General features: G+C 34.2%; 1 protein-coding gene across 3 annotated transcripts in view; it reads left to right on the plus strand.

Moving 5' to 3' along the window:
- Diaph2 (diaphanous related formin 2) overlaps positions 1-25267 on the plus strand; it is a 730565-nt gene that overhangs the window by 497867 nt on the left and 207431 nt on the right. For all 3 annotated transcript variants that reach the window (XM_051142209.1, XM_051142210.1, XM_051142211.1), the window contains one exon: positions 11404-11568. In XM_051142209.1, coding sequence (XP_050998166.1) covers positions 11404-11568 — 165 coding nt within the window. The remainder of the gene's footprint in view (positions 1-11403; positions 11569-25267) is intronic.

Consider the following 25267-nt stretch of genomic DNA (forward strand, 5'->3'; position numbering starts at 1 on the left):
ACAACCCGAGTGTCTCACAGGTTTTATTTATACACAAAATCATTTCCTCAAAATCTTTAACCATTGATTACACAGCTTTTTCAAGATACCGTTTTCCAAAAGTCTTTCTTGATTACATAAATATATTGAAATAAAAGAAACAAATTGAGCAAACAGCAAATTTCATAAAAACTAAAAATTAACATTATGACTAAATCAGTTTTCTTTTAACTCAATGTCTTTTCCTTAAGATTCATGTCGTAAAGCCTTGTGGTTACAGAATTGCTAGACAGAATGCCTCTATTTGAATTGGATCCTGTTTTAGTTTGGCACAGAAATGATAGAATCAAAAGTTATTTCCTACAGCAGTTCAATATCTCAGTTCCTTGTTTAATTGTTTCTTTCTTTCCTCTATGTTTCTTTTATATTTGACATAAGATCACCATTCCTTTTCTTTGATTTTTAAAATATTGTGTACCTCCTTGTTTTAAGCAAAGATGGTCTATTCCTTGTTTTTGTACAAAATAAGAGAAGTTCTGATCTAACAAGCCTGTTCTGGTAAGCAGGCAGTTCATTGGTTTCTTCTGTTTCTCTGACATGAACCCATGTTTCAATATGATCCCCCCCCCTTTTTTTTTTAACAATTCTGTAAAGTATAGAAGATTTCTAAAGCTGGTTACTTTGCCTTCAGGAAGGTATCAAGGTTTGCCATTGTATGATCGAAATCGTTTCCTGTCCATACTAGTTCTTTGTTTCTGAAGCTGAACACTAAAACTTAGTGATTCCGTTGCAGTTTGTCAGCTTCTAAAATTTACCTAAGTTTTTCTTCTTTAATAATTTTTCTTAAATCCTCTGTCCCGTGCTTACCAATATCACTTAATAATAATCTAAATATATATCTAAATAATAAGTTTGACAGAAGATTCAATTTTCTCCATAGCTGTTTTTCCCAGGCAACTTCAGTTACTTTCATTGTTGTTAACACCTACTTTTGATACATTATCTCTGCTCTAGCTTTCAGAAAGAGGCCTTTAACAATGAGAAATGTAAGTACAAAGAAAAGTTGTATGGCAAATTTCCACCAAGAGCAGTGAAGGGTCAGTCCAGGTTATCCAGGAACTGTAACGTTGTTAAGCAGTGACTTTAGAACAGTTGGCTTCACCACACATATATGGCTCTGGAACCATCTTTGTGTGTGTATGTTTGTGCTCTATACAAATGTCATATAGATGGCTCCAGAGCCATCTTGCTCTGTTTCTCTCTTCTGAATAAAATCTTTCATGATGGTCACCTTTCCCAAAATGACTGTGTTTCATTTTACCTAGGTATTTATGCAGTCTGGTATTGTAAAGCTTGAGCTAACCATGAGGAATTTCTATAGTGATTTCTTTGTTTTGTAATGGAACTGTGAGAAATGAGTCCCATAGATCAATCTACCCATATCAAAGTGGGCAAAGAAGGGATCTAGATCTGTCACAATTGTTAAGGCTTTATAATGCATATGATTGTTTTTTCCCACTTACTCACTTTGTTGGTAGTTTCAGTTACATAAATAAAATAAATAAGAATGACAAAGTAAAACCAAATTTTGAAGATATTAGGTAAATAAAAGAATATGATGGAACTATTTACAATTCAGTATTAAAATCACCAAACCTGAAAAAAGACACATGACAACAAATATAAGGAAAGTATTCATAGAATAGGGGTGGGATTAAGAAAATACAGTGCCTAAGAATTCAAAGAATTATATTAAAGGTCACAAAAACTCAAATATCTATACATGTATTTCAGATTATATCAGATTATATCTGAATATTAAAACACACAGAGATTGAAGAACAAAAACAATGAGTGATTTTGCTATACTCGGTCTCATATTTCCAAACAAATTTTGTAATTGTACATGGGTGTGTTTGAATCTGTAACATTTCTTAAAATCTTCTGTACCGTAAGCCTCTAACATTGTTAACCATCCAAAGCAGGGAAATTCAATATCACAGAGGCCTACCTACTGTCTGACCAAGGTCAGAGTTGCAGTACCTTTTGAGTTACTAGAAATTGTAAGAATAAACTGCAGAATCTGATATTTTGCAGTTAGCTAGACTTGCAATTCCAGAATATTCCTTATGAGGAATGAAGGAGCATATCAAAGACAATCTTATTTGAACTAAAGGAGTGTTCCTTGAAAAAACATAAGTGCAGTGCATCTAAAATTCTGAGTATAAATCAATCACCATCACATCTTGTCATTATCAACTTAAAACATCGATCTAGACCTAAAAACATCTTAAGCCCTAAGTAATTAATCTTCATTGTAAAACTAAGCTATCTGGTCTTCAACTCCATCAGAGACTTGAGAAGAAATAAACTTGATTACCTGGGTATGTCGGGAGTGCAAGTTAGTAGCTTCCCAAATGAAAAACTAACATACAGTTTTCTACCTGAATAGTCACCCATCACTCTCTAAAACATTGGAGCATCTTCTTCAGCCTTCTGGCCCAATATATCTGACAGACATATTTGTGAGGCAGGAATTATTGAGGACTTAGTTGCCCTGTCTTGGAAGAGTTTGGCTGTCAACTCTGCCTGCATCCAAGCTTGCCCTTGTTTTAGGCTGAATCCTGTCTGTGGTAGAAATGAGAACCTTTTGACCAGTGGCTTGTTTGCCACATTTGAATCCATCTCTATAAGGAGGTTTTTTTTTTTTTTTAATTTTTATTAATTTATTCTTGTTACATCTCAATGGTTACATGGAGGTTCTTTGATGCTCATCATTCTGGGTGTTGCCAGGAGTTAACTTGTCTTATTGTCAATGAATCTTTAAAGTAATAAAAACATTTTAAATGACATATTCTGCATGTCTCTGGGGTTTTTGAAGACCTTATCTTTATTTAGAGTCCTATCTATCTGTTGCACTAAGATGTATATTCTTGTGATAAAATTAAACTAGCAATTGACATGACCCTGATTTAATCTACTAACTTTTAATTTGTATAACTTATTTCTCCTAAACAGCTTGCTATAGCACTTCAAAGCATTGATAAACCTTGTATTATAATTGAGTTATATGGGTACCACAACTCATATTAGAATATATATATATATAATACTAATTATATATATTATATCAGAGGGTTAAATAAAGTGTCATGTGTTAAACATTTAGTTAAGTACATGGGTCATTTTCAGAGTTCACCAAATACCCATATCTTTACTGCTGCTCAGCCATTGTCTCTCACTTCTAGTTGATAAATTCAGTGAAGGGTAGTTGTGTCTGACAGTTTCCTTTCATTGTTCTCTACACACTACTCAGTAATTGTTATACACTGTGCCCATCTGATAAATTACTATGAGAGCTGAATGAGAGTTAAGATTAGAGGTAGAACATGCTCTAATTAATGCCTATATGTGCATATTAAGAATACAAATCTATATTCCAAAATATATCAATCTCAAACACTTATAATTCTTCTGTAATTCTAAACACAACTCTTTATAAGCCCATGTTGGTAGTTACGAATTGCTTACCATCTGTGCATTCTAAAACTACCTCTGATTCTATGTGATACATTTGGTAAATAATGAAACATAATCATAATTATAATAGATATTTATATAATGTGTAATTTTCATATGAGTATTTATGAACTAGCAATAGGACTTAATATCACTTGGACAATATCCTGTGTATCCTTGTAGCTATAATTTTTGGTTGTGAATTTTAATTGAGGTAGACTTTTTGGTGTGTTTGAGTGGAAGTTGTCTGAGAGATACTTCCTTTAGACTGTTTAATGACATTTTTCCCTCAGGAAAAAAAAAAAAAAACTCTTTAAAAAACCGTCATGAAATCTGGTCCCCATTTGCTTCATTAACTGTTTCCTCTCTTTCTTTTGCTTCATTGGCTTTTATAGACATTACTCTTTATTATGTTCCTAGACTGCTTAACACCTCCCCTTCATTTCTCTCACCCTCCCTCAGTGCTCCTTCAACTGACTCTTCAGGTTTAGTTCTCAGCTTAAAATCTAGTCTTAAAGATGCATTCTGTTCCTAAAGATGTTTTGTGCCGCACTCCTTTCTAATGCAAGGTTTAGTTTTATTGTATCCAAATGTGCATTTATTTGGCAACTTATGGTTTTTTTTTTTGTTTGTTTGTTTGTTTGTTTGGTTGGTTGGTTTGGTTTTGGGTTTGTTTTTTGTTTGTTTGGTTGGTTGGTTTTGTTGTGAGACATGGCTTTTCTTTGCATAGCCCTCGAAGTCCTGGAATTTACTTTGTAGACCAGGCTGGACTTGAATTCATAGAGACCAGCCTGTCTCTGCTTCCCAAGTGCTGGGATTAAAGGCGCGTGCCACCACACCCACCTGCAATTTATGATTTTAACTACTTTTTTAATTTTCAGTTTTCAATGTAAATTGCAATTTTTTTCAAAGTAAATTGTTACCTATAGGAAAGCAATGACTTTAAAAATTGATAACTGTGTTTTCACTCTCAAAAACATACTTGGTTTCTTGGTAAGTGAAGGCTTTCATAGGACATGCCTCTTGGGCTAGTATGCAGATATAAGTGAGTATATACCATTTGAGTCTTTCTGCTTCTGGGTTAACTCACTCATTATGATCATTTCTAGCTCAATCCAGTTATCCACAAATTTAGGGAATTCCTTGTTTTTAATAGCTGAGTAGTATTCCATAGTGTATATGTACCACAGTTTCTTTATCCATTCTTTTACTGAGGGACACTTAGGCTGTTTCCATGTTCTGGCTATTATGAATAAGGCTGCTATGAACATGGTTGAGCAAATTTTCTTGTTGTGTGTTGGAGCATCTTCTGGGTATATTCCAAGGAGTGGAATATCCTATTGGGACTCTAGATGAGAGAAGCATGGGAGAATAGCAAAGTAGAAGGATCCAGAGGGTCCTAGAAACCTACAAGTAGAACATTATGATAGGCAGATTTGGGCCCAGGGGTCTTGCTCAAACTAAGGCACCAGCCAAGGACAATACAGGCAGTAAACTTTAACCCCCTACCCAGATCTAGCCAATTAGCAGAACATACTTCACAGTTGAGTGGAGAGTGGGGTATGACTTTCACACGTACTCTGGTGCCTCACATTTGACCATGTCCCCCCGAGGGGGAGACCTGGTGTCACTCAGAGGAAGGATAGCAGGTTACCAAGAAGAGACTTGATACCCTATGAGCATATACAGGGGGAGGAAATCCCCCTCAGGAACAGTCATAGGGGATGGAGAATAAGGGGAAAATGGGAGGGAGAGAAGAATGGGAGGATACAAAGGATGGGTTAACCATTGAGATGTAACAAGAATAAATTAATAAAAAATTAAAAAAAAATACTTGGTGCACAGTAGGAATTTAATTGTGTTTGAGTAAGGGAGTGAAGAAATGACTTTCTGGAGTACCTAAGTGAACAGAGATAGATTGTCAGCAGGTATGGTGGCATACAGCTTTAATCCCAGTGTTCTGATGGTATAGGCGGATAAATTTCTGTGAGTTCTAGGCCAACCATAATTACACAGTGAGACCCTGTCTCAAAACAAAAGCAAAGCATAAACACAGATTGTCTTCAAGTGAAGACAGAAAGAAACACAAAGACAAAGAGGAGTGAATAAAGAATAGAGAAAAGGAAAAGTACATAATGGACTTCTCTTTTTATAGAAGCTGATTTTAAAGCATTTTAAAAATATTAGATTATTCTGTATATCTGTGGAAAAATCTGATAGTTACAAATGTTTATATCCCTTTGATACTATAAATGCTTTCTATATTTTTAAAATTTGAAACTTGAGCTCAACATCATTAATAGGCAATCTTCTGTTATTCAAATGTTCTATGTCTCCATTTTTTAATAAGAGTTTTAAAGAAAATTTGTTCTATAGCCAGAGCTATCATGGAGTATTAGAGTAAACTTGAATACTGTTCATATTATTGTTGTTAATGTTTCATATTTTAAAATATTTTTTTGAGATATAGTCACCCGACAATACATTTTTTAATTGATTTTCAACTATTAAGGACTTAATAATATTTTAACATTGATTCTTTGAAATACTAATTTATGACTCAAAATTATTCAAGTTATATGAAAAATTCCTCTTTGTTTTAGCATTTAGAGGAGTTATTTGATGTTTAGAAATTGGAAACACTGTCTATTTTTCAATAGAGTTTACATTTATGACATCCTTTTATTTAAGAGGCAATTATACTATGTTACTAACTAAAGTATGTGTAAAGGTTAAGTGGATCTCAAGTTGATTTTTCCATGTTCTCCAACAATCCACCAGTAATGATATTTAATATTTCAAGCTTTTATTATCATTGTAAGTAACTAATGTACTGCCTACAAAGATGAAAATTTTAAGAACTGATTTGACTCAATTAGTAACATGATATATAAACTTTGTCACCCCCAGTGCTCTGCTAATGTTCATTACACTTACAATAAAACAATTTTTCTCTAGTAATAATTATTCTGTCCATCAAAGTTAAGCAAAATGAAAAACAGTTTTCTCTACCTCATCTAATGAAATGGTTCTATGTTTCCATTTGGAGAGCTTTCAGCAATTTGCAGGTGGATATAACTACCTTCAGCAGCTAAAGATAAATATAAAATGAACATAGAAGTAGAAAAAAAAAAAAACAGTTTTCTTTCTCTATGGGTACTAGAGAGGAAACATGGATTTTTAAGGTTGTATTTCAAGTCCATACTGTTTAGTATACTACAACGGCATATGTGCTATATAAATTTATATATAGTCACTATTTCAATGAGTTAATATGAAAATGCATTTGTGTACTTACAATGCGTGTTCTATAAATTAACTTTTCAGATTCATGATTGAGACCCAATTAGTTTTCAGATTAATAATCCACTAATGTGGTTAGCATCTAATACACTGATATGGTTAGCATCTCAACTGCAAATGGTTTAAAATGCTAAACACACATTTAAATGTTCAAAGAACATTGCTGTGTGGCAGAACTTGATACAAGTTTAGTTCTCAGCTCTTTAAGTAAATTTTATGCTTAAAAATTCAGAAGGTTTTTTTTGTTTTCTTTCTCATGCTTCTTTGTTTTTGTAGAAGGAGTTTGAATGGGGGCTGTTGAAGGGAAAGAGGTTTGGAATTACTTTTTCACCCTTTCATATTTTATTCTTTATGTTTTTTATCTTCCCCATGTCACCACGTTATGAGTATATTTAATATGGCATTCAAATTACCATGAATTTTCCATAACATAGAAAGTTCACTGCTTTTCCACGGTTCTTCTCTAAATACTTGAGGATTTTTGAATGGATAAAAGAGGCCACTCTATCTTTTCAGCGCAGGGGAATCTAATCCTCACAGACCCCTACTCTTTAATGTCTTAGAGCAATGCTTACTTACTTTTCTGTGGCATTCAACCAATGTATCTGGGCATTCAGGAGCAAAGGCTCCTTGGTGCTGTCATTCTTACCAGTCGTCCTCATATATGAGAGCTAAGGTAAAATTATTACTATAGCTATATAGTGTGTCCATCACCAATCTTCCCTATATGCTCTGTACATGGCCATCTGCTTCTCCTTGAGTGTTCCCAACCCCACCTCAGAGCAGACTTTCTCGTCTAGTCAAATGATCTACAGCATATTTTCTAAAGTCTGCTATCCTCAGTCTTAATATCATGTAAGAGGAACAGTTTAGATCTCTACAAATGAAATACATTTCTATTTCTATAGATACATACCAGTTAAGGTGATATATACTTCATATTATAAATAAATAGAAATTGGCAAAGTTGCCCCCTTGACCTTAGACCTTTCTCTGATCCTCCTGCCTTAGCTTCCCTAGTACCTAGAATTGTGTGTCACCCATCACACATATCAAAAATATATTGTGTTTTATTAGTGTAGAAGAGGTCTGAGGACACCTTGAAAGACTTGGTTCTCTCCTCCCAAGTATCTACTAGAGAAACATTCAGGTCCAAATATGCAACTTTAATCAACTCCCAACAATCAAACTTAATTAAAAGATCTAGCTCTCATGTCAGGTGCTATTGCTGTATATTCTATACTTAGAAAGGTGAGTGACTTCCATTTAATGCCCAAAAGTTTAGAACTCTCATAGTGGAATTTCTTTTCCTTTGAGAAAATGTTATCCTGAAAAAAAAATAATGTAGAATGTAATAGGAATCAAGGTACGTGGTAGATGTTAAGTCATAGAAAATTTCAGTTGAGGATGGCATAATTATTTGGAGTATTAAGTTGTTGACCTTTTCAGGGTAGAGAGACTAAGGATTTAGGCGTTATTGTATCACTAACTAGTACCAAACAATATCTTGCGTTAGTCGTGATTCAAAAATTAAATTTCGCAAGTAAAATAAAGGCATTAAAAAAATAACACTGTACCGAAAGAGAAGTATAGTTTTCGTTCTTTCTCTTTGTTTCTTCTGGGTTTCATTTTGGTTTTCTTTCTATGTTTGTTTTTGTTGGATTGTGTTCTTGAGGCAGAGACACACTGTATAGCCACGGCTGGTGTAGAATTATCTTTGTAGACCAGGTTTGCCTCCAACTTACAGAGATCCACTGGCTTCTGCTTCAAAGTATATGCCACCATGCCCAACATGTTCAGTTTGGGTTTTGTTGTTGTTTTCTTTTGTTTTATTGTTTTTAATGTGGAGTCCCACGTAATTTGCTGGAGTGATTGAGATTCTGAAATATTTCAGCACTGAAATATCTATCCGTTTTAGAGAACAAAAGGCTGCTTTCTATTTTTTGTTGCAAAGATAAAGTATACATAGAAATTCCTGTCTTCTCACTTTGGAACATAGAATTTCTGAAATAAGTTTTTGGCCTATAAAATCAAATTGGTAAAATTGTCTATCACTATATAAACATGCTTTAGTATCCAAAAAAGTATCTTAGGATAAATGAGGCATATAAGAACCTTGCCTTTTTTGTTAGTTTTGACTTTTTCACTGGTTTACAAATGTAGAACGTCATAAAATATACCTTTTACTAATTTGCATTGCAAATAGATTACACATACAAATGACCTTTGCAAAGTGTTTCTGTCTAGTAAGTGCTGGCATAAATCTATATGTTTTTTTTTTCTTTTCCCGAGATATGGAAACAAAACACTCTAATTCTGTGCACAGAAATAAAGATCAGTGTCTTATTCCCACTCCACTGAAATGAGATGTTTAATATGAACATAGTCTTAAAAGTAAAAATCATATGGTGATACTTTTCAATGATAAAAATCAAAATAGATATGAAGCATGTGCATTTTATGAAAAAAAGCAGTTAGAAATGTATTCTTTCTTTCTCAGGTTTGTTAATGTCAAAATAGATTTGAGGGTTGAATGATTTAATGACACTTGTTAGCAGAGAGTTAAGTAGTATTAAAAGGATCAGAGATAAATGACAGCTCATTTTCAAAATCATGGTATGTGCTGTAAGTGTCAGGTAAAGAGTAATTTTCCAGAAATGGCCTGGTCTCAGCATTGCTTCCTTTAGAAAAACAAAAGTGATGCTACAATCAAAAATACATTTGGACCCAGGTTACAATTTTACTTCTGTGATCACTAGTCATTTTTAATGAACATTACTATGATTTTTAAATGTTGATTTGGCTTTATCCTTTCTTCATAATTATTCCCTTACTTTTCTCTAAATCATTCTTATGAATTTGCATTCAACAGTTACCTAGCCAAAGAGAAAACACCAGAAGAAAATACTCTAAAATATTCATCATATTTTATACCAGACTTAAAATTTTTAGTCAACATATTTATGGTTTTGTATTTATTAGTCCTAAAAGGTTTATTTTTCAATTTATCTTCAATAGTTCCAAGATAGCATTTAATAGAGATAGGTAGGTAGGTAGGTAGATGATAGGTAGATAGATAACAGACAAAATATTATATGTAGTTTTAACTTTGGACTAGGTCTTGCTATGTAGCATAGGCTGAACTTAAATGCATGATTATAAGCATCACAACTGGCTCTTTACATTTTATGTGACATGAAAGATGAAATTAGTGAAAATGCCAAGGAGCAATTAGAATATATTTAAGCTTTGGTTTAATTAAAAATGCACAATCATGGGGAATCATTAATGAGAAAACAAAAGGGTGTAAAGTGGAAGGATTTTTTTCTTTTTTAATTATTTTTTCTTATTTTACATATACATTTATATTATTACACACATATGAAATAAGATACCTGCAGCAAGAAGGACCACGAAACAAGCAGGAATTGTATAAATGTTATATTCATAGTGTTTTGCCTATTTGTATTTGGCAACCTTGGAGAAAACATCTTTCCTATCTTGGTGAGTCTACAACTCTGAATGTAAATCAATATCTTTCTATATAGGGTAGAAGACCAGATAGTTGAGTTTTACAATTAAGCTTAGTTGTTTAGGGGTTAAGAAGTTTTTAGGTCTAGATAGATGTTTTTAAGTTGAAAAGATGAGATATGATAGACATAGGTTTACATTCAGAATTTTAAATGGGAGGAATTTAAGAAGACACATTCCGGTACTTTTGTATAGCATTGTTCAGAGGCAATGGGACTTTCCCCTACTGGTATAAAGTGAGCATCTCTAGATTGAGTGTCTTAGAGCTTGTTCAAAGAGGTAATTCAGAGAATCCTTTTTCTAGCTGCTATAGCAGAAAAAAAATGAAAGGAATGTCAGAGAGACATTTCTGTCTTCTGTTCCTTCCCTGTTCATATTTCTCTGTATGTTTTGTATGTATTTCTGTGTGTATATGCGTGTATATATGCACACATATAAATTTACACTGTAGGAAAGGAAGTAGTTTTCTGATATATGTGCACATATGTAGTTGACATGCCTCACATAGTTATACATTAAATATTTCTTTCAAATTGAAAAATTTTCAACATAGAAAACAACATGAGTGTAGAACCTTTTGTACTGAATTGTGTGAAATGCCCTGAGTGACTTTTAATTCTGAGAGACATGGCTGTCCAGCCATCAAAATGTGAAGTATAGAGCACTCAGGGAAAGGTTCTTAAAAGAGGTAATAAATATTGAAAAAGTATTAAGGTATATCTTAATAGCATTTGACAGGTGGCCTTTTACAAAAAAAGGATTTGAACATACACAGTATAACAAGTCAAAAATTACTTGAGGCCATAACAAGAAGACAGCAATCGCCTAGTGAAGGAGAGAGACTGCTCAAGAAACTAAATATTACAATACATATTCTCCTCAGAATTCTAGATCTGGATGTTTGAAAAAAAAATGAATTTCTGTTGTTGAAAGTACCCAATATGTGATACTTTATAATGACAGTTCTAGCAAACAAATATATATTTATACAATCAATGGTTTTATTAAGTGTCTACATCTAGTGGCTGCCTTTGAAATATTATTGGATCACATTCCTTAATACAAAGTTACAGCTTTTCAAAGAATGCCAGAGAACAGTATGAAAAACTGGCCACTATGCACAACAATATGGTGAAGCTCTATGAGAACCTGGGAGAATACTTCATTTTTGACCCAAAAACAGTAACCATAGAAGACTTTTTTGGTGATCTCAACAACTTCAGAACCCTATTTTTGGTGAGTAATATATTTAAAACATGGTAAATTCTGTTGTTTGATTTTTTAAAATAAACTTGTATGGCCATCTTTATTTCTTTAATGACTGTACTGATTTCATGTTATAAATCTTTAGCCTCAGCAGGAAGGGCAGGTAAAACCTTATTTGTTATTTGAGGTGTGTTTCTGTCACCCAAACTGTTATATGTTAATTGGGATGGTGTTAATCAGTGACAATGCCCATAAAATGGTTCAATGTGAGTAGGACCTAGACAATTTGCGAAGTAAGAATAGTCCACGTCCTCTGGATGGGGAGGCCTGGTGGCACTCAGAGGAAGGATAGCAGGCTACCAAGAAGAGACTTGATACCCTATGAGCATATACAGGAGGAGGAGGTCCCCCTCAGTCACAGCCATAGGGAAGTGGAGTAAGGGGAAAATGGGAGGGAGGGAGGAATGGGAGGATACAAGGGGTGGGATAACCACTGAGATGTAATATGAATAAATTAATAAAATATATTTTAAAAAAATAGTCTTGGAGGAACTATTTCTCACTAGTTCTTGAGGCATACAAAGCTCAGAAGTTGCACTAGCAACTCTGGTAGTAGTACAGACTACACCAAACTTTCATAAATACCATAATTGCTTTTCATATATTTGCTGATAATAAAGGCTAAGGTTACTCTTTGACCTTTAATGAAGATACATTGTTAGTTTTTCAGCTCACTCATAATTAGTATATGATCTACTCACCATAAGAGAGTTCAGAAAAAGTAGTCAAATCATTTTTAAAATTTTAAAGTTATAAAAGTAATATGCATATATAAACACACAAGTAACACTCTTACCTGTGGTTTCATTTTCCACAGTTTAAGTAAATTATAGATTTCAATAAATAACTGAAAGTTCCCATAGGTAAACAGCTCAATGGTTTTAAATTACTTTTATTATAACACATTGTTATAATTGATTTCTTTCATTATTATTGTTAATCTCTTATTATGGCTAACTTAACTCACATGCAAACTTATTGGCAGTCTTGAACTTGGCTTGTTCATGTAACCTCTCTGAGATTGATTGTCAGTAACCTATAATGTGTAAATGAATGCTCTTATTCATTCTCTGACCATTGTTTCATTTATTTATTGAGAATCCACTTGATTTGATGTGCTGAGTGAGAAATGAAAGGAAATAAGTAAATTATCTCTATTCCATGAATATAGGCCAGAACATGCATTAGAATATACTGTCTCCAGACATAGTAACGTGTTAGAATGCAGTAATAATACAAACTAGGAAGTACCTTATTCTGCCTGTGGTGGACAGAGAAGCCTTCATGAGGACCTTGACATTTGAGCAAAATCTGGAAAAATCCATAGGAGTTTGACGAGCAGACTTTGACAAGCATGTTTAAGGGTTTTACACCTGACCTATAAGTCAAAGACTCCTAAATCAACATCACCGGCTTCAGTCCATCACTGATGCCCCCCATGTTCCTGTTTCATGGTAAGCTTAAAGTGATTTTACTCTCTCAGAGGAAAGAAGAACCCCGAAAGAGAGACAAAAATTGGAATCGCTACAAGTTCCCATTTTCTTAGTGCTCTGTGTGTTTAGCCTCAGGGTTCTTAGCACTAAAAGCATATTGGACTATAGATGGAAGCAATAAAATACCAGTAGTGCTGAGAAGAAGATAAGAGTTCTGATTCATGTGCTACCAAAAATGAGTTCCAAATGAGCTCAGACTTTCATCTTGGGAGATCTATTTGGCACGTGTAGCATAAACAAAATGCACATACCAAAAAGAATCTTCCTTGGAGAGTGCTATCTTCTGAAAGATAGGAAATACAAAAATAAAGAAAAGGAGCTAACATTACAGATTAAGTTCTTTTCAAGTTTTTCAAAGTCAAATGATGGAAAAAGAAATTAGCTAATATCATTCATATTGTCTATCATTAAGCTAGTGAGTATATTGTAGGTAATATATATGTAGACACCTCTCCAAATTCATAATATAGACTCTTTTTAGTTCTTTTCCCTGAGATTTCATCAGTTCCAAAATGTCTTAAGATTAATTAATAACGCCTAAATTCAAATTGAGTGTTTTATGGAATGAAGTCAATTCCATATTTATGTACTGTCTAAACATCTTTTTTGTTGTTTATTCTCCTTTATGCTTCAGTCACTCTACTAGTTCAAAGAGTTGACTGCACAAATGCTTTCTTTTGAGATATTTTGAATAGAATATTCAAAACCAGTGAGCCTTATATGTGTCACCATAATACAATATAAAAATTAATTTCAGCTCTTGGAAAAGTGTTTGAGGCAAGTATTTTACTTCAATAACTTTCATAGCTTCGAATGAATTATAGAAAATATTTCTTTTCTCTTTTAAATCTGTCAATTTCCTGCTGCTTTTTCTGTGTGTATATTTTTTAATAAACAATATGTTACACAGGCACTCAATAAATATTTGTTTTGTATGTCCTCATTCTATACCTCATATACTAAAAATATAGGGATAAACCTTTGAAAAGTTGTTAAATGCATTGGCAGAATTTAACAAGATGTTTTCATAACTATTAATCATCCCAGCAGATTTTCCTTCCAACAGAACAAATATGTGCAAGTGTTTATTTGATAAAGAAACTTTGCAACAACTCTTACATGAGCATTAAAATGGTGAAGTGTTAGGAGACTAAATGGCATCAGGTAGTCATGGGGTTTTATGTTCTTGTACAATGATGCTACTTCTGCATTTATTTTTGTCTCAGTGATTTTTTTTCTAACCTTATGGACACCATATTAGTTTGGGGCTCTACCATCTCAGCCAAACTGTAATAATGACTGTATTGTTTCTACGTTAGAGAGAAAATATAGATGGTAGAAGCAAAAAAAGACAACGATGGGTTCCTAAGAAATGCTAGAGCTTTTCAGAACAGAGAGAAATGTTGGCAATTCAGGATCAATACTAGAGAAAGCCTGACAGGCTAACCTGTAATTGTTAAGATAGCTTAGTTGGTCCTAGAGGGAAGTATAATAGTCAAAGCCAAATGTATGTCATTTTCAGAAATAGTTTTCCATCTGTGTTAATAATGATTCTTTTAAACTTTGAACTTTTGTTTTGAGACATGATTTCATGTGTACAGGCTAGCCTCAAATTAATTGTATAGTCTAAACTGGCCTTGAACTTCTGATCCTCCTGCCTCTACCTCCTTAGTACTATGATAATATGGATACACCACAATGCCAGTATCACCCTTTAATTTTACAAAACAAACCAAAAAATAGAAAAGCTGCTGTTCAAAGTCTATGAAATATTATAGGAAACTGCATTAATTCTAGATGAAAAAAATCTAAACTTTCTGTTAAAGATCTCTGTGTAACCTCATTCACTTATGGATTACTTGAATTTTTAATGCAGAGCATTTATCTTTTATAATTTTTAAAAAGCGTTATATTTTATGTGTAGAAATGCTTTACCTAGATGTACACTGCTTGTATAACTAGTGCCCTCAGAAGCCTAGAATTGGGGTTAGAGGGTTGTGAGCCACCATGAAGGTTCTAGGAACTCAGTTTGTGCCCATTAGAAAAGCAGTCAGTTCACATAAACACTGAAGCATTTCTCCAGCCGAAGAGACACTTAATTTTGAGAGTCATCACCTGTCTTGTGCCATCATCCTCTTGACAAGGCCTTGATCTACTCTGAGTTTAAACTATAACTGGAAAACCAAAACAAGCATCTTCATTTAGTTAGACTCAAAAGACTAAATTGTAATGCACAGAAATATGGCAGCCTTCATTAAAGGTAATTTAAATTTAAAGAGGAATGAATGCTGTATTGTTTTTAAAAGAATAACAACAAAAGATGGTGGGCTTAGTAAGAAACCAAGTAACTTTGTTTAACCAAGCAAAGTTCAAATGAATCTTCATAAAAACAGTTCCTTTTCCTTCTCTCCTGATCCCCTTCTCCTTAGAGGCTTTAAAGAATGTTTTAAGTACTAGATACCTGAAGGACAATCTAATACCATAAACCCCTTCACTGCTCTCTTTCTTTTGTTCAGTCATCTAAGCTTATATCTTGCTTTTCCTAAAAGCCAGGCATAAATAAAATGCCAGCATACATCCTGCCATACAAATAGAGCCCTAAGAGCCTACAAACTCCCTCTAGTTAATCACATACATGCAGATAATTCCCTTTGAGCTCATCTGGGACCGTGCTAGCAACATAGCCTTCAGTGTATTTTGATCTATTCCACCTCTTTGAATATAGGAGTTCCATATAAAATATATGGTAACTCTATTAAGTAGAATATTTGACCAGAATTCCTCATTCTCCAGCTGTGTCAGAAAGACTAGAATGATTGATATACAGCTATCAATTGTTTTGTCCTTTACGGAAAGATGTCAGCTATCAGCTGTTGTATTCTGTTTGATTGTTTACTTTCGGCTAGAACTAGATGTCCTATTTTTTCCTGTTATGAATGTTCCTTGTATAGAAAATTAGCCATTGTGACAAAAAGATCTAAAGGACTATGTAATAATAGTACATATAGTTTAAAGAATACTCAAATTCCCCAACACTATAAAAATATGTACTGATTTGAAAATGATCATAATGAGTGAGTTAACCCAGAAGCAAAAAGACTCAAATGGTATATACTCACTTATGTCTGCATACTAGCCCAAGGGGCATGTCCCACGAAAACCTCCACTTAACAGGAAACTGGGACAGAGGGGAGGACATCCTATTGGGACTCTAGATGAGAGAAGCATGGGAGAATAGCAAAGTAGAAGGATCCAGAGGGTCCTAGAAACCTACAAGTAGAACATTATGATAGGCAGATTTGGGCCCAGGGGTCCCGCTCAAACTAAGGCAACAGCCAAGGACAATACAGGCAGTAAACTTTAAACCCCTACCCAGATCTAGCCAATGGGCAGAACATTCTCCACAGTTGAGTGGAGAGTGGGGTATGACTTTCACACGTACTCTGGTGCCTCACATTTGACCATGTCCCCTGAATGGGAAGACCTGGTGACACTCAGAGGAAGGATAGCAGGTTACCAAGAAGAGACTTGATACTCTATGAGCATATACAGGGGGAGGAAATCCCCCTCAGGAACAGTCATAGGGGAGGGGAATAAGGGGAAAATGGGAGGGAGGCAAGAATGGGAGGATATAAGGGATGGGATAACCATTGAGATGTAACAAGAATAAATTAATAAAAATTTTTTTAAATAGATTCTAAATATATGTACTTTTTATTAATATTACAGAAAAGTATCATAAATGCTTCTAAAAATATTTCCAAAAAATGTCAGAATTGTATATAACAAGCTAAATTTGCCCTTTAAACACTGAAGAGTTATAGTTAATTCTAAAATATTAGCAAAATCAATTTAAATTCTCTTTTCCTATTATAATGCAATAAGAATTAGAAACTGTACAAAATGCAGCATCTTCAGTTTTGACAACATGCTGCATAGAATTTTTCTTAAAAGTATTCCAATATAAATAAGTTATTGAGTTATGTCCAAGAAGTAGGAGAGTTATAAGATATGCAATACAGGGAATAAGTTGACCTTTCACAGGGGTTCTGAGAGTGGCCAAGGTAGTCTTAAGGCCTCTTGGTATCTGTCAAAGCATGCCTCCTACTACCTGAACTGGAAAATCCTTGAGCTTAGTGCAAGCAGTTCTACCTCTCAACTTGCTCATTTTTTTCATTCTGCTTCATCTTTGTTTGTTTATTCACTAATCAATCTTTAATCAGAAAAGCCTCCCTAGCCACTGTATAAGCCAGTTCAAAGCAGTACTGCTTAGAATCCTGCCCACTGAGCAATTTTTATGTCCCTATTTTCCTTTTCCCCTGCTTCCTACCTCTTTCAGTTGCTGATCAACTTTTTCAAATCACTTCCTCCAGCAGGCTTCCCTAGTACTCATCCATCTCCTTAGTCCCAATGGGTAGTTTCTATATTTCCCTTGTATGGATTACTTAAGGTGCTAATGACTAAGGCTATGTATGGATGATTTAATGAATTAAGAGAACAATACATGAGCTGGGAGTGGTGCCATTAATCCCAGCACTCTGGGAGGCAGAGGCAGATGGATCTCTGTGAGTTGGAGGCAAGCCTGGTCTACAGAGTGAGTCCAGGACAGCTAAGGCTCTGTTACCCAGAGAAACTCTGTCTCAAAGCACAAACAAACAAAAACCATTAAATGAATCCAAACCTCCAAAGATGATAAGTTGAAAATGCTTGCCCTCCGGAACTCCGTTCCAGTGGGAAAAATCATGAGCTAGGTTATGTGCATGGAGGAAACATGTAAGCCCAGGAGGAATAAGTGTTCATTCTATGGGATATAAGAAAGACTCTCAGTGGGGGGCAATGCAAAGTGGGTACAGTCAGGTTTTGTTCCTTTAGAACCAAAGAATCTCTCTCTCTCTCTCTCTCTCTCTCTCTCTCTCTCTCTCTCTCTCTCTCTCTCTCTCTCTCTCTCTCTCTCTCTCTCTCTCTTCTCAACCTCCTTTTGATGTTTAAGTTTAGTGGTAAATATATATTATTTCCTAGAGCTCCATGCTGAGTTCAAAGTGGAAAAACAATTTTATTACCAGAGAAGTAGTTATCAGCTAATTATTATGATCTAGAGGTTATCCACCATATGCTTAGCTTAGCAGTAACCAAACTTCAAATTAATTCTTACAGGCTGACAGCTGTACTGAACAATAGGGCAGTTGAGGCAGATTATCTAGCAAAAACAACCCCAAATGACTGATTTGTACGGTATTAATTTAGGCTGGTGGATCTCATCCAAGGGTGATTTTTTTTGTCTTCCAAGGGACATTTGGCAAGGTCTGAAGACTTTGTTGGTTCCCACATCTAAAGAGTAGGTACTAATGCCATCTGGTGGGTAAAGCCCATCACTTGACAAATGCCAATAATATGCAGAATGGTCTCCCTCAACAAAGGAATATCAGTATGCTTGAGTCAAAAACTGTTTAAGAGTTACCTGCTAAGGACTTTTATTTTTATCATTGTTTTTATCATTCAAAAAATCCAAATTCACAGGCAAAATCTGTACTGGATAAATTCAAATACTTATTCAAAATATCTGGGTTCGGGTGTTTTCCAAATACGTATGTATGTACATACGTTTTGAAATACATATGTAAATTGAAAGAAAATTAGGATAGACAAAATTGAAAGAAAGTTGATGCTTCGCTCCAAAATATAACCACCATTAATACCTTGCCATATATCTTTCCAGGCATACATATATATCGTAAAGTGTGAGTTTGTTTGTCTTAAAAATAGACAGAATGTATTATGAAAACTTAAATCTTAAAAATGCTTAACTTGGAAAAATTGCTATACCTGTGTGAAAATGTCCATCAAAATTCAGTGAGTATTACCATTGATGAAGTCTTCAGTTGAGATTTTAAAAAATGTTAATTGGCTCATTTGATGGTGGTATCTTTTACCAACATCTGCTGATAATTAGGGCCATTGTGAGCCACCTGTAAATACATCACTAAAATTCTGCTTTCTCTTTTTGTTTTCTATACAATACACCCATCATGCTTCCTCAAGACAAGGATCCTTAAATCAATAATTGGTGGCTGGCAACCTGAGCCTATTCAGACTGGCATTGACTTAGCACTCTGTTATCAGTACCTGCTGTGCCCTTTGATTAAAACTGTTACTTACCTAACTACCATGTCTGCTTATAAATGAAAACTATAATAAAAAAACTTGCAATTACAAAAAATTCCCTAACAAAAATAATGCTGTGATTTAAAATGAGAATAGGTATCCTGAATAAATCTATGCGAATTGTTGTTTTTGGTTTTCCTCACATCTTCTTCTTGATCCAAATTTCAATCATATGCTTAAGCCTTTTCTTGTTTTAAATATTTAAACCATGTTATAATCTCTTTTTTAAGTTGATAGTTCATTCCTTTATTTTTTATAAAATACTTTTACATATACATTTATATCATCACTTATATACAATAAACTACCTACAGCAAGAAGAACCACAAAACAATCAGGAATTATATAAATGTTACATTCATAGTGTTTTGCCTATTTGTATTTGGCAGCCTTGAAGAAAGCATCTTTCCTATCTCGTTACATCTAAAATTCTGAATGTAAATCAATGAAACAACTACTATTTGTATTGACATACTTCCTTAGATTTGCTTTCTACAGAACTCTTTCATGACTTTCAGACTTGTCTAGTAGTCTTGATGAGGCTTTAGGGGGGAAACCAAGGAATGAATGGCATTCCTTAAAAGCTGGAAATAAATCAACTAGCAATTTAAATCTTTGCACTTGAAATGAAAGTTGCTCAAAGTGTTCCTTGAGGAATCTTCTTAATCCTCATTCTACCTGATAGGGTACTCAATTGGGTGGTATTGTATTTTAGTTTTCAAATTCCACAAGTAGTGCACAAATGGCCTAAACTTACTGAAACTAGGGTGTACTTTGAAATTATATGTTTGTTTTCCCTCAATTGCATATACATCATATAAATTATAAATGTATGAAAACTAAAATATTATCTTGTTAAGTGTAGGGGACAGGCTATATGGCCTATGTTCTTCCATCTTGTCAGAGCCTAGGTTCCTATTTCTCCAGCAGTCTGCCATTTACCAGAAACCAGCTGATCCTGTCATGGTTCGGCAGTTAGACTAAAGATAAGATTTAGACGGAGCCACCCTGTTGTAGTTTAGCAGTAAGATTAGATAAAGATAGCAAAATATTCGATGTGGCAGGACGTTGTGAACTGTTTGGAATTCCTCACAACTTGAGATAGCCTGCAGCTGGGTTGCCATAGCAATATGCTTCCCTGCCCCCTGCCTTATAAAAACTCTGTGAAATTTTTCAATAAACAGGCATTGATCAAAGACTTGCTTCCCTTCTTCTCATCTTGTGTTCTGTCCCTATACAGGAGAATTCTCCTCCTGAGCATTAGTCGAACTCCGGCAGGCTGGGTCAGTTAAGTCTGAAATTGCTGCTCAGGGAGCACCACTCATACATGCAATAGCAAGAGTGTTTTTATTTCTCCAAAGTAAGAGTCCTGCATGCAGGGATCAGCCACTTTACCAAATGGTGACAGGAGGTGAGCGCCATGACTCTTTTAAGGCCAGTTAGGGGACTTCCAGATACAGATAGGTCATCTTTATTTCCATTGGTGTAAATTAGAAACAGGGGTATGGGTGTACTGGGGATTGGCTGGTGCCAAGTCAAGAGTTAGTCATGAGTTAGGGGCCCCGCTTAAACCAGCATTTGAACAACTTTATCTCCCCTGGCCAGATGTCTTGGCCAGTTACAGTAATGATTATAAATAAATCTCAACTATTTCTTAAAGACTGAAACTCTAAAGGACTATTTAAAATGAATTTTAATTTTTTTTCTGTAACTAAAGTCTCTATTTCTGAGAAACAGAAACTTAGGCTTAGGCTGGCTCAGTGAGAAAATGAAGCCTGTCATGGACTCAGTTAGGCTTATTTAACCAGGTCCCCTCATTCTAAAATGTAGATGTAACTATAAATATAATTATATTCATAAGCAATATGCCACCCTAGACAGAACATACAAATTGATAGTCCAGCAATCTTGAAACTTTAATTTGAATATTAGCTACCTTTAGTGTCATAAATCATCCTCACTGATTATGTAACATCTAACAGAAAACATTTCCACAGATACTGGCTCTTTACCTTAAAATACAAGACTTATAAATAAAACTTTAAGATGTCCAGGCATGGTGGCCCACACCTTTAATCCCAGCACTCAGGAGGCAGAGGCAGGAGGATCTCTGTGAGTTCAAGGATAGCCTGGTCTACAAAGCAAGTCCAGGACAGCCAAGGCTACATAGAGCAACCCTGTCTCAAAAAGAAAAATGATGATGATGGTGATAAATTTTAAAATTTTTAAAGTATAAGATGAAGTCTGTTTAATATATACTACTCATTTGGATGTTTTTTGATAGTGTATTTGGAACTTAACAGTAGAATATATTCAAAAATTGTGAATTGTTTGAATACTGATCAAATACATTTTAAATAGTCCTTTAGAGTTTCAGTCTTTAAGAAATAGTTGAGATTTATTTATAATCATTACTGTAACTGCTTATGAATATACATATTTTTCTTGAGTACTTTTATATTTGAAAATAATTGGTTTCTCTTGGCTTTTGAACAGGCTATCATGTTTTGGTATTTGTTCTTTTTTATGGTGGTTCTGGATGCTTTTGGTAGCCAAATGAGAGAAAACATGTTAAAAATTGGCTGAAGCCTATAGTTTTGCTGTATTATAGCATAAGAAATATGGAAGGAGGGCAGTTGATTCAGTGGCTTATTGATATCTATAAATCAAAATTATTTTTAAAAAATTCTGTTTTGTTACCGTGGGAAGTTTGACTTGCATTTACAAAGTGGCTACCCACTTAATCTAGGTATCATATGGACATGCTTTAATGTTATATACGAGGTTAAGACTTTTCCCATTTAATATGGGAGAAAAATTTCCCCAGAAGCATCTATGAAGGTTTTTCATTCAGATTCTGTTGGCCAAGTTTGAGTTATAGCCAATGGGTGTTGGCATCGGACCTTCTGGGAAGCCAGTTACTTTTAAAGGTACTCTAAATTCACTAAGGAGATGTTAGATTCACCCTGTAGATAAAATGATTCCTCGTCTCTGAGTTTGTGGTTACACAGAATTTGCAACCATCTCAAGCCAGTGCTTTGCTAGCTACCATAAAAACTGGCATAGATAAATAGGGAACAAAAATAAATTGCTGATGAGTATTATTAAAAGTTCTTCACACACACTCACAAAAGTTTAGTTGAAATTTTACATTTACTTTTGTGTGTTGTGTATATATATATATAATTTTATTACTAATAAAATAAAGCATTATAGGTAATAAAAAGTTTTCTTGCTGTAGGTATTTTATTGTATAAATGTGTAATAATGCAAATGTATATGTAAAAAGTATAGTATTTAATAAAAAAAGATGAAAAAACTCAGAGAAGACAATGGTAGAAATAACTTTAAAAATATTCTAAAATTATATCAGATTGAAGCTTGCATAGTTTTGTTAAAACACAAAAATCTCTGGGTTCTAACTAGGTGAATATATACTATGTTATATTAAATAAATCTCAAGGTTGTGAGCAAAATGAATGTAAATAAAAATTTGTGGTTAATTTTTGTAAAAAAAAATAAAGTTCTGCAATGCCAAAAAAGAAATGAATGTATTATATTGTAAAAAGGGACACTAACGTTAGTTTAAATAACGATGTTATCTTGGGAAATATGCAAATAGAAAGCATTAGATATTTGCTTTCCCAATATCCCTTCTTGTTCATCTTCAGCAGAAGGTAGTTCTGTTTTTCTAACATGCTTATTCCCTTTTTCTCATTCACTCACCTATTATTTATTGTGTGCCTACTTTTACAGACACTTACCTGGACCTGGATACTGTGGCTCTAATTTTCTTTAGTACATTAAAATACACAAACAACAACAACAACAAAAATAAAACTCTGTTCTCATGGAGTGTGATTTATAATGGCCTAAAGTGAAACCATAAACACAATCAGGGAAAGTGATTTTGTATCACAGAACATAAGTACTATGGAAAGAAAAAACATGCCAAACAGAATGGCCAACTAATAATAGATGAACAATTTCTGCATCACTTAGTTAAAACATTCCATTGTATCATGAGAATTTTAAATGAATATTTTAATTTTTATGTTATAAATTTCCCCTTAAATGCACATATCATGAAATATCTCTTTTTGGGAGACTTTCTTCATTACAGTTAGATAATATTCCTGCATATCTTATACAACTGGGTATGTAATCTATGTGGCATAGAAGAAATACATATGAATTCTATCCATTGAGAAGAAGAGAGTCCTAGCAAGGGTTCTGTCCTTTGGTGTGAGTAATTTTAAGAGTATTTTCTGTCATCTAGGGGATATGTAAACTGGAACTTCACCTACTAACATGGTACAGTGAGTGCCTGCTTTTAGACAAAGATTAAGGTTAACAATGGAGGAAAACTGTGAGATAAGCATATGCCTTTCCTAATATATTTTCTAAAATTTTTGCTTATGTTAACTACACATTTAAACCTTTTCCTTATTAATAGAAAACAAAACAAAAACAATACTTTGCTAATACAAGTAATAGTTTAAAAACACAGTTCAATTCTCGCCATCTGTGTCTTCATCGGGTGGCCAAAATTTAGGAGGTTAGGCATTAAGTTCTCCAAATGGATTTCTAAAAGAAGCTCTAACAAAAGCAAAGATGTATCACAAGCATGTACTGGTGTAAAAGCAAATTTTAGTGCCAAAAGTATGAAAAATTATAAGTAACTTACAGAGGCCCTGAGTTCATCTTGAGTTCCTTTCCCCTGGTCTTTGTTTACTGCTAACTGTCAGCAAATTGATAAGTAAACTAATGCAGTTGTAATGTGTCACTCATTTAGTATTGCATGCATGCCCTTTACCTTCAGGAATGTCCTTTAATCCAGAAGATTCTGTCAAGAACTTCTGGCACTACTGCCAGCTAACAGTGGAAATACTTGAGGCAGCCTCTCTTGTACCTCTGAGAGAACACCTACTGTATGTACGGCTGTCTTATCTTTCTGGTTCCGGAATTCTAATCTGTTTCCAAAAATGATAAACCTGTTGTGAACTGGAAATGTACTTTTCCAATCTTCACTGTTCACATGACATCCTTCTGGGAATAGCCTGTGCTTTTGTAAATAAACTTGCATAGATGCACATTTACTTGCATAGAGCTCATTTACTTCTATTTTGTCCATGTCTGCTCTCCCACTAGAGGGGCAGGGCTGTATAACTGAGGCATCGGCTGCCTGATACACACAGCTAAAAATAGTAACTACTCCTCTCATTCCATTTAAAAGAGTGTAGTGTTTGGATAGATTGCTTGAGTAGGATATAGGATGCTCTGGGTTCAATTCTTATTACTTTAAAAAATATGTTAGAAACCTAAAAGTAAGAATATAAGGGGAAATTCTTAGAAAGGAGTTCATAGAAACCAGAGAATCTCTTGAATTTTACCTTTCAAGTGAAGTCCCTCTTAAGAATGAGGTTCACTTTTAATAAGATGGGAACTTGCAATTTTCTTGGCAGAGGTGGGATCAGTTTAGCTGATGAGTTCCATGGAGACAAAGGGCATTTGGTACCTTTAGTATAACAGGTGTACAGTAAAGAGTTCATACTCCATTTGTTCCCTACTTCACATTACAACATAGAATACATACATTGTTGACCACCAGAACGATCAGTTACCACAATGAAGATAATGCTTCTTAGTCTTCATTTTCAGTCAAAATACATCTCCTGGGGTTGAAGATAGATATGTGATCTGATAACATAATAATAATATCACCACTTGAAAGGGAGACGATGGTCTCCTTCCTTCAATCTTAAATATAACCCTTAATATGGGTATAATAGCATTAACAGTTTGATTGAAATATTACACGTTTCTGGGTAGTACATTTTCCTGTGATTTTCTATGTTGCAATGTTAAACTTCAATTCTAGACTCAAATTACTCAAATTTATTTTCTACCTTATACGTCAAGGTAGAATCACTACAACCACCACAGACTCAGTATATTCTAAATGTAAATTTTTACAGCTTTTCCTAACTACCTCCTATATTCTCTTTGGTGAA

Source organism: Acomys russatus, chromosome X (assembly GCF_903995435.1).
Source record: "Acomys russatus chromosome X, mAcoRus1.1, whole genome shotgun sequence".
NCBI classification, from domain to species: domain Eukaryota; kingdom Metazoa; phylum Chordata; class Mammalia; order Rodentia; family Muridae; genus Acomys; species Acomys russatus.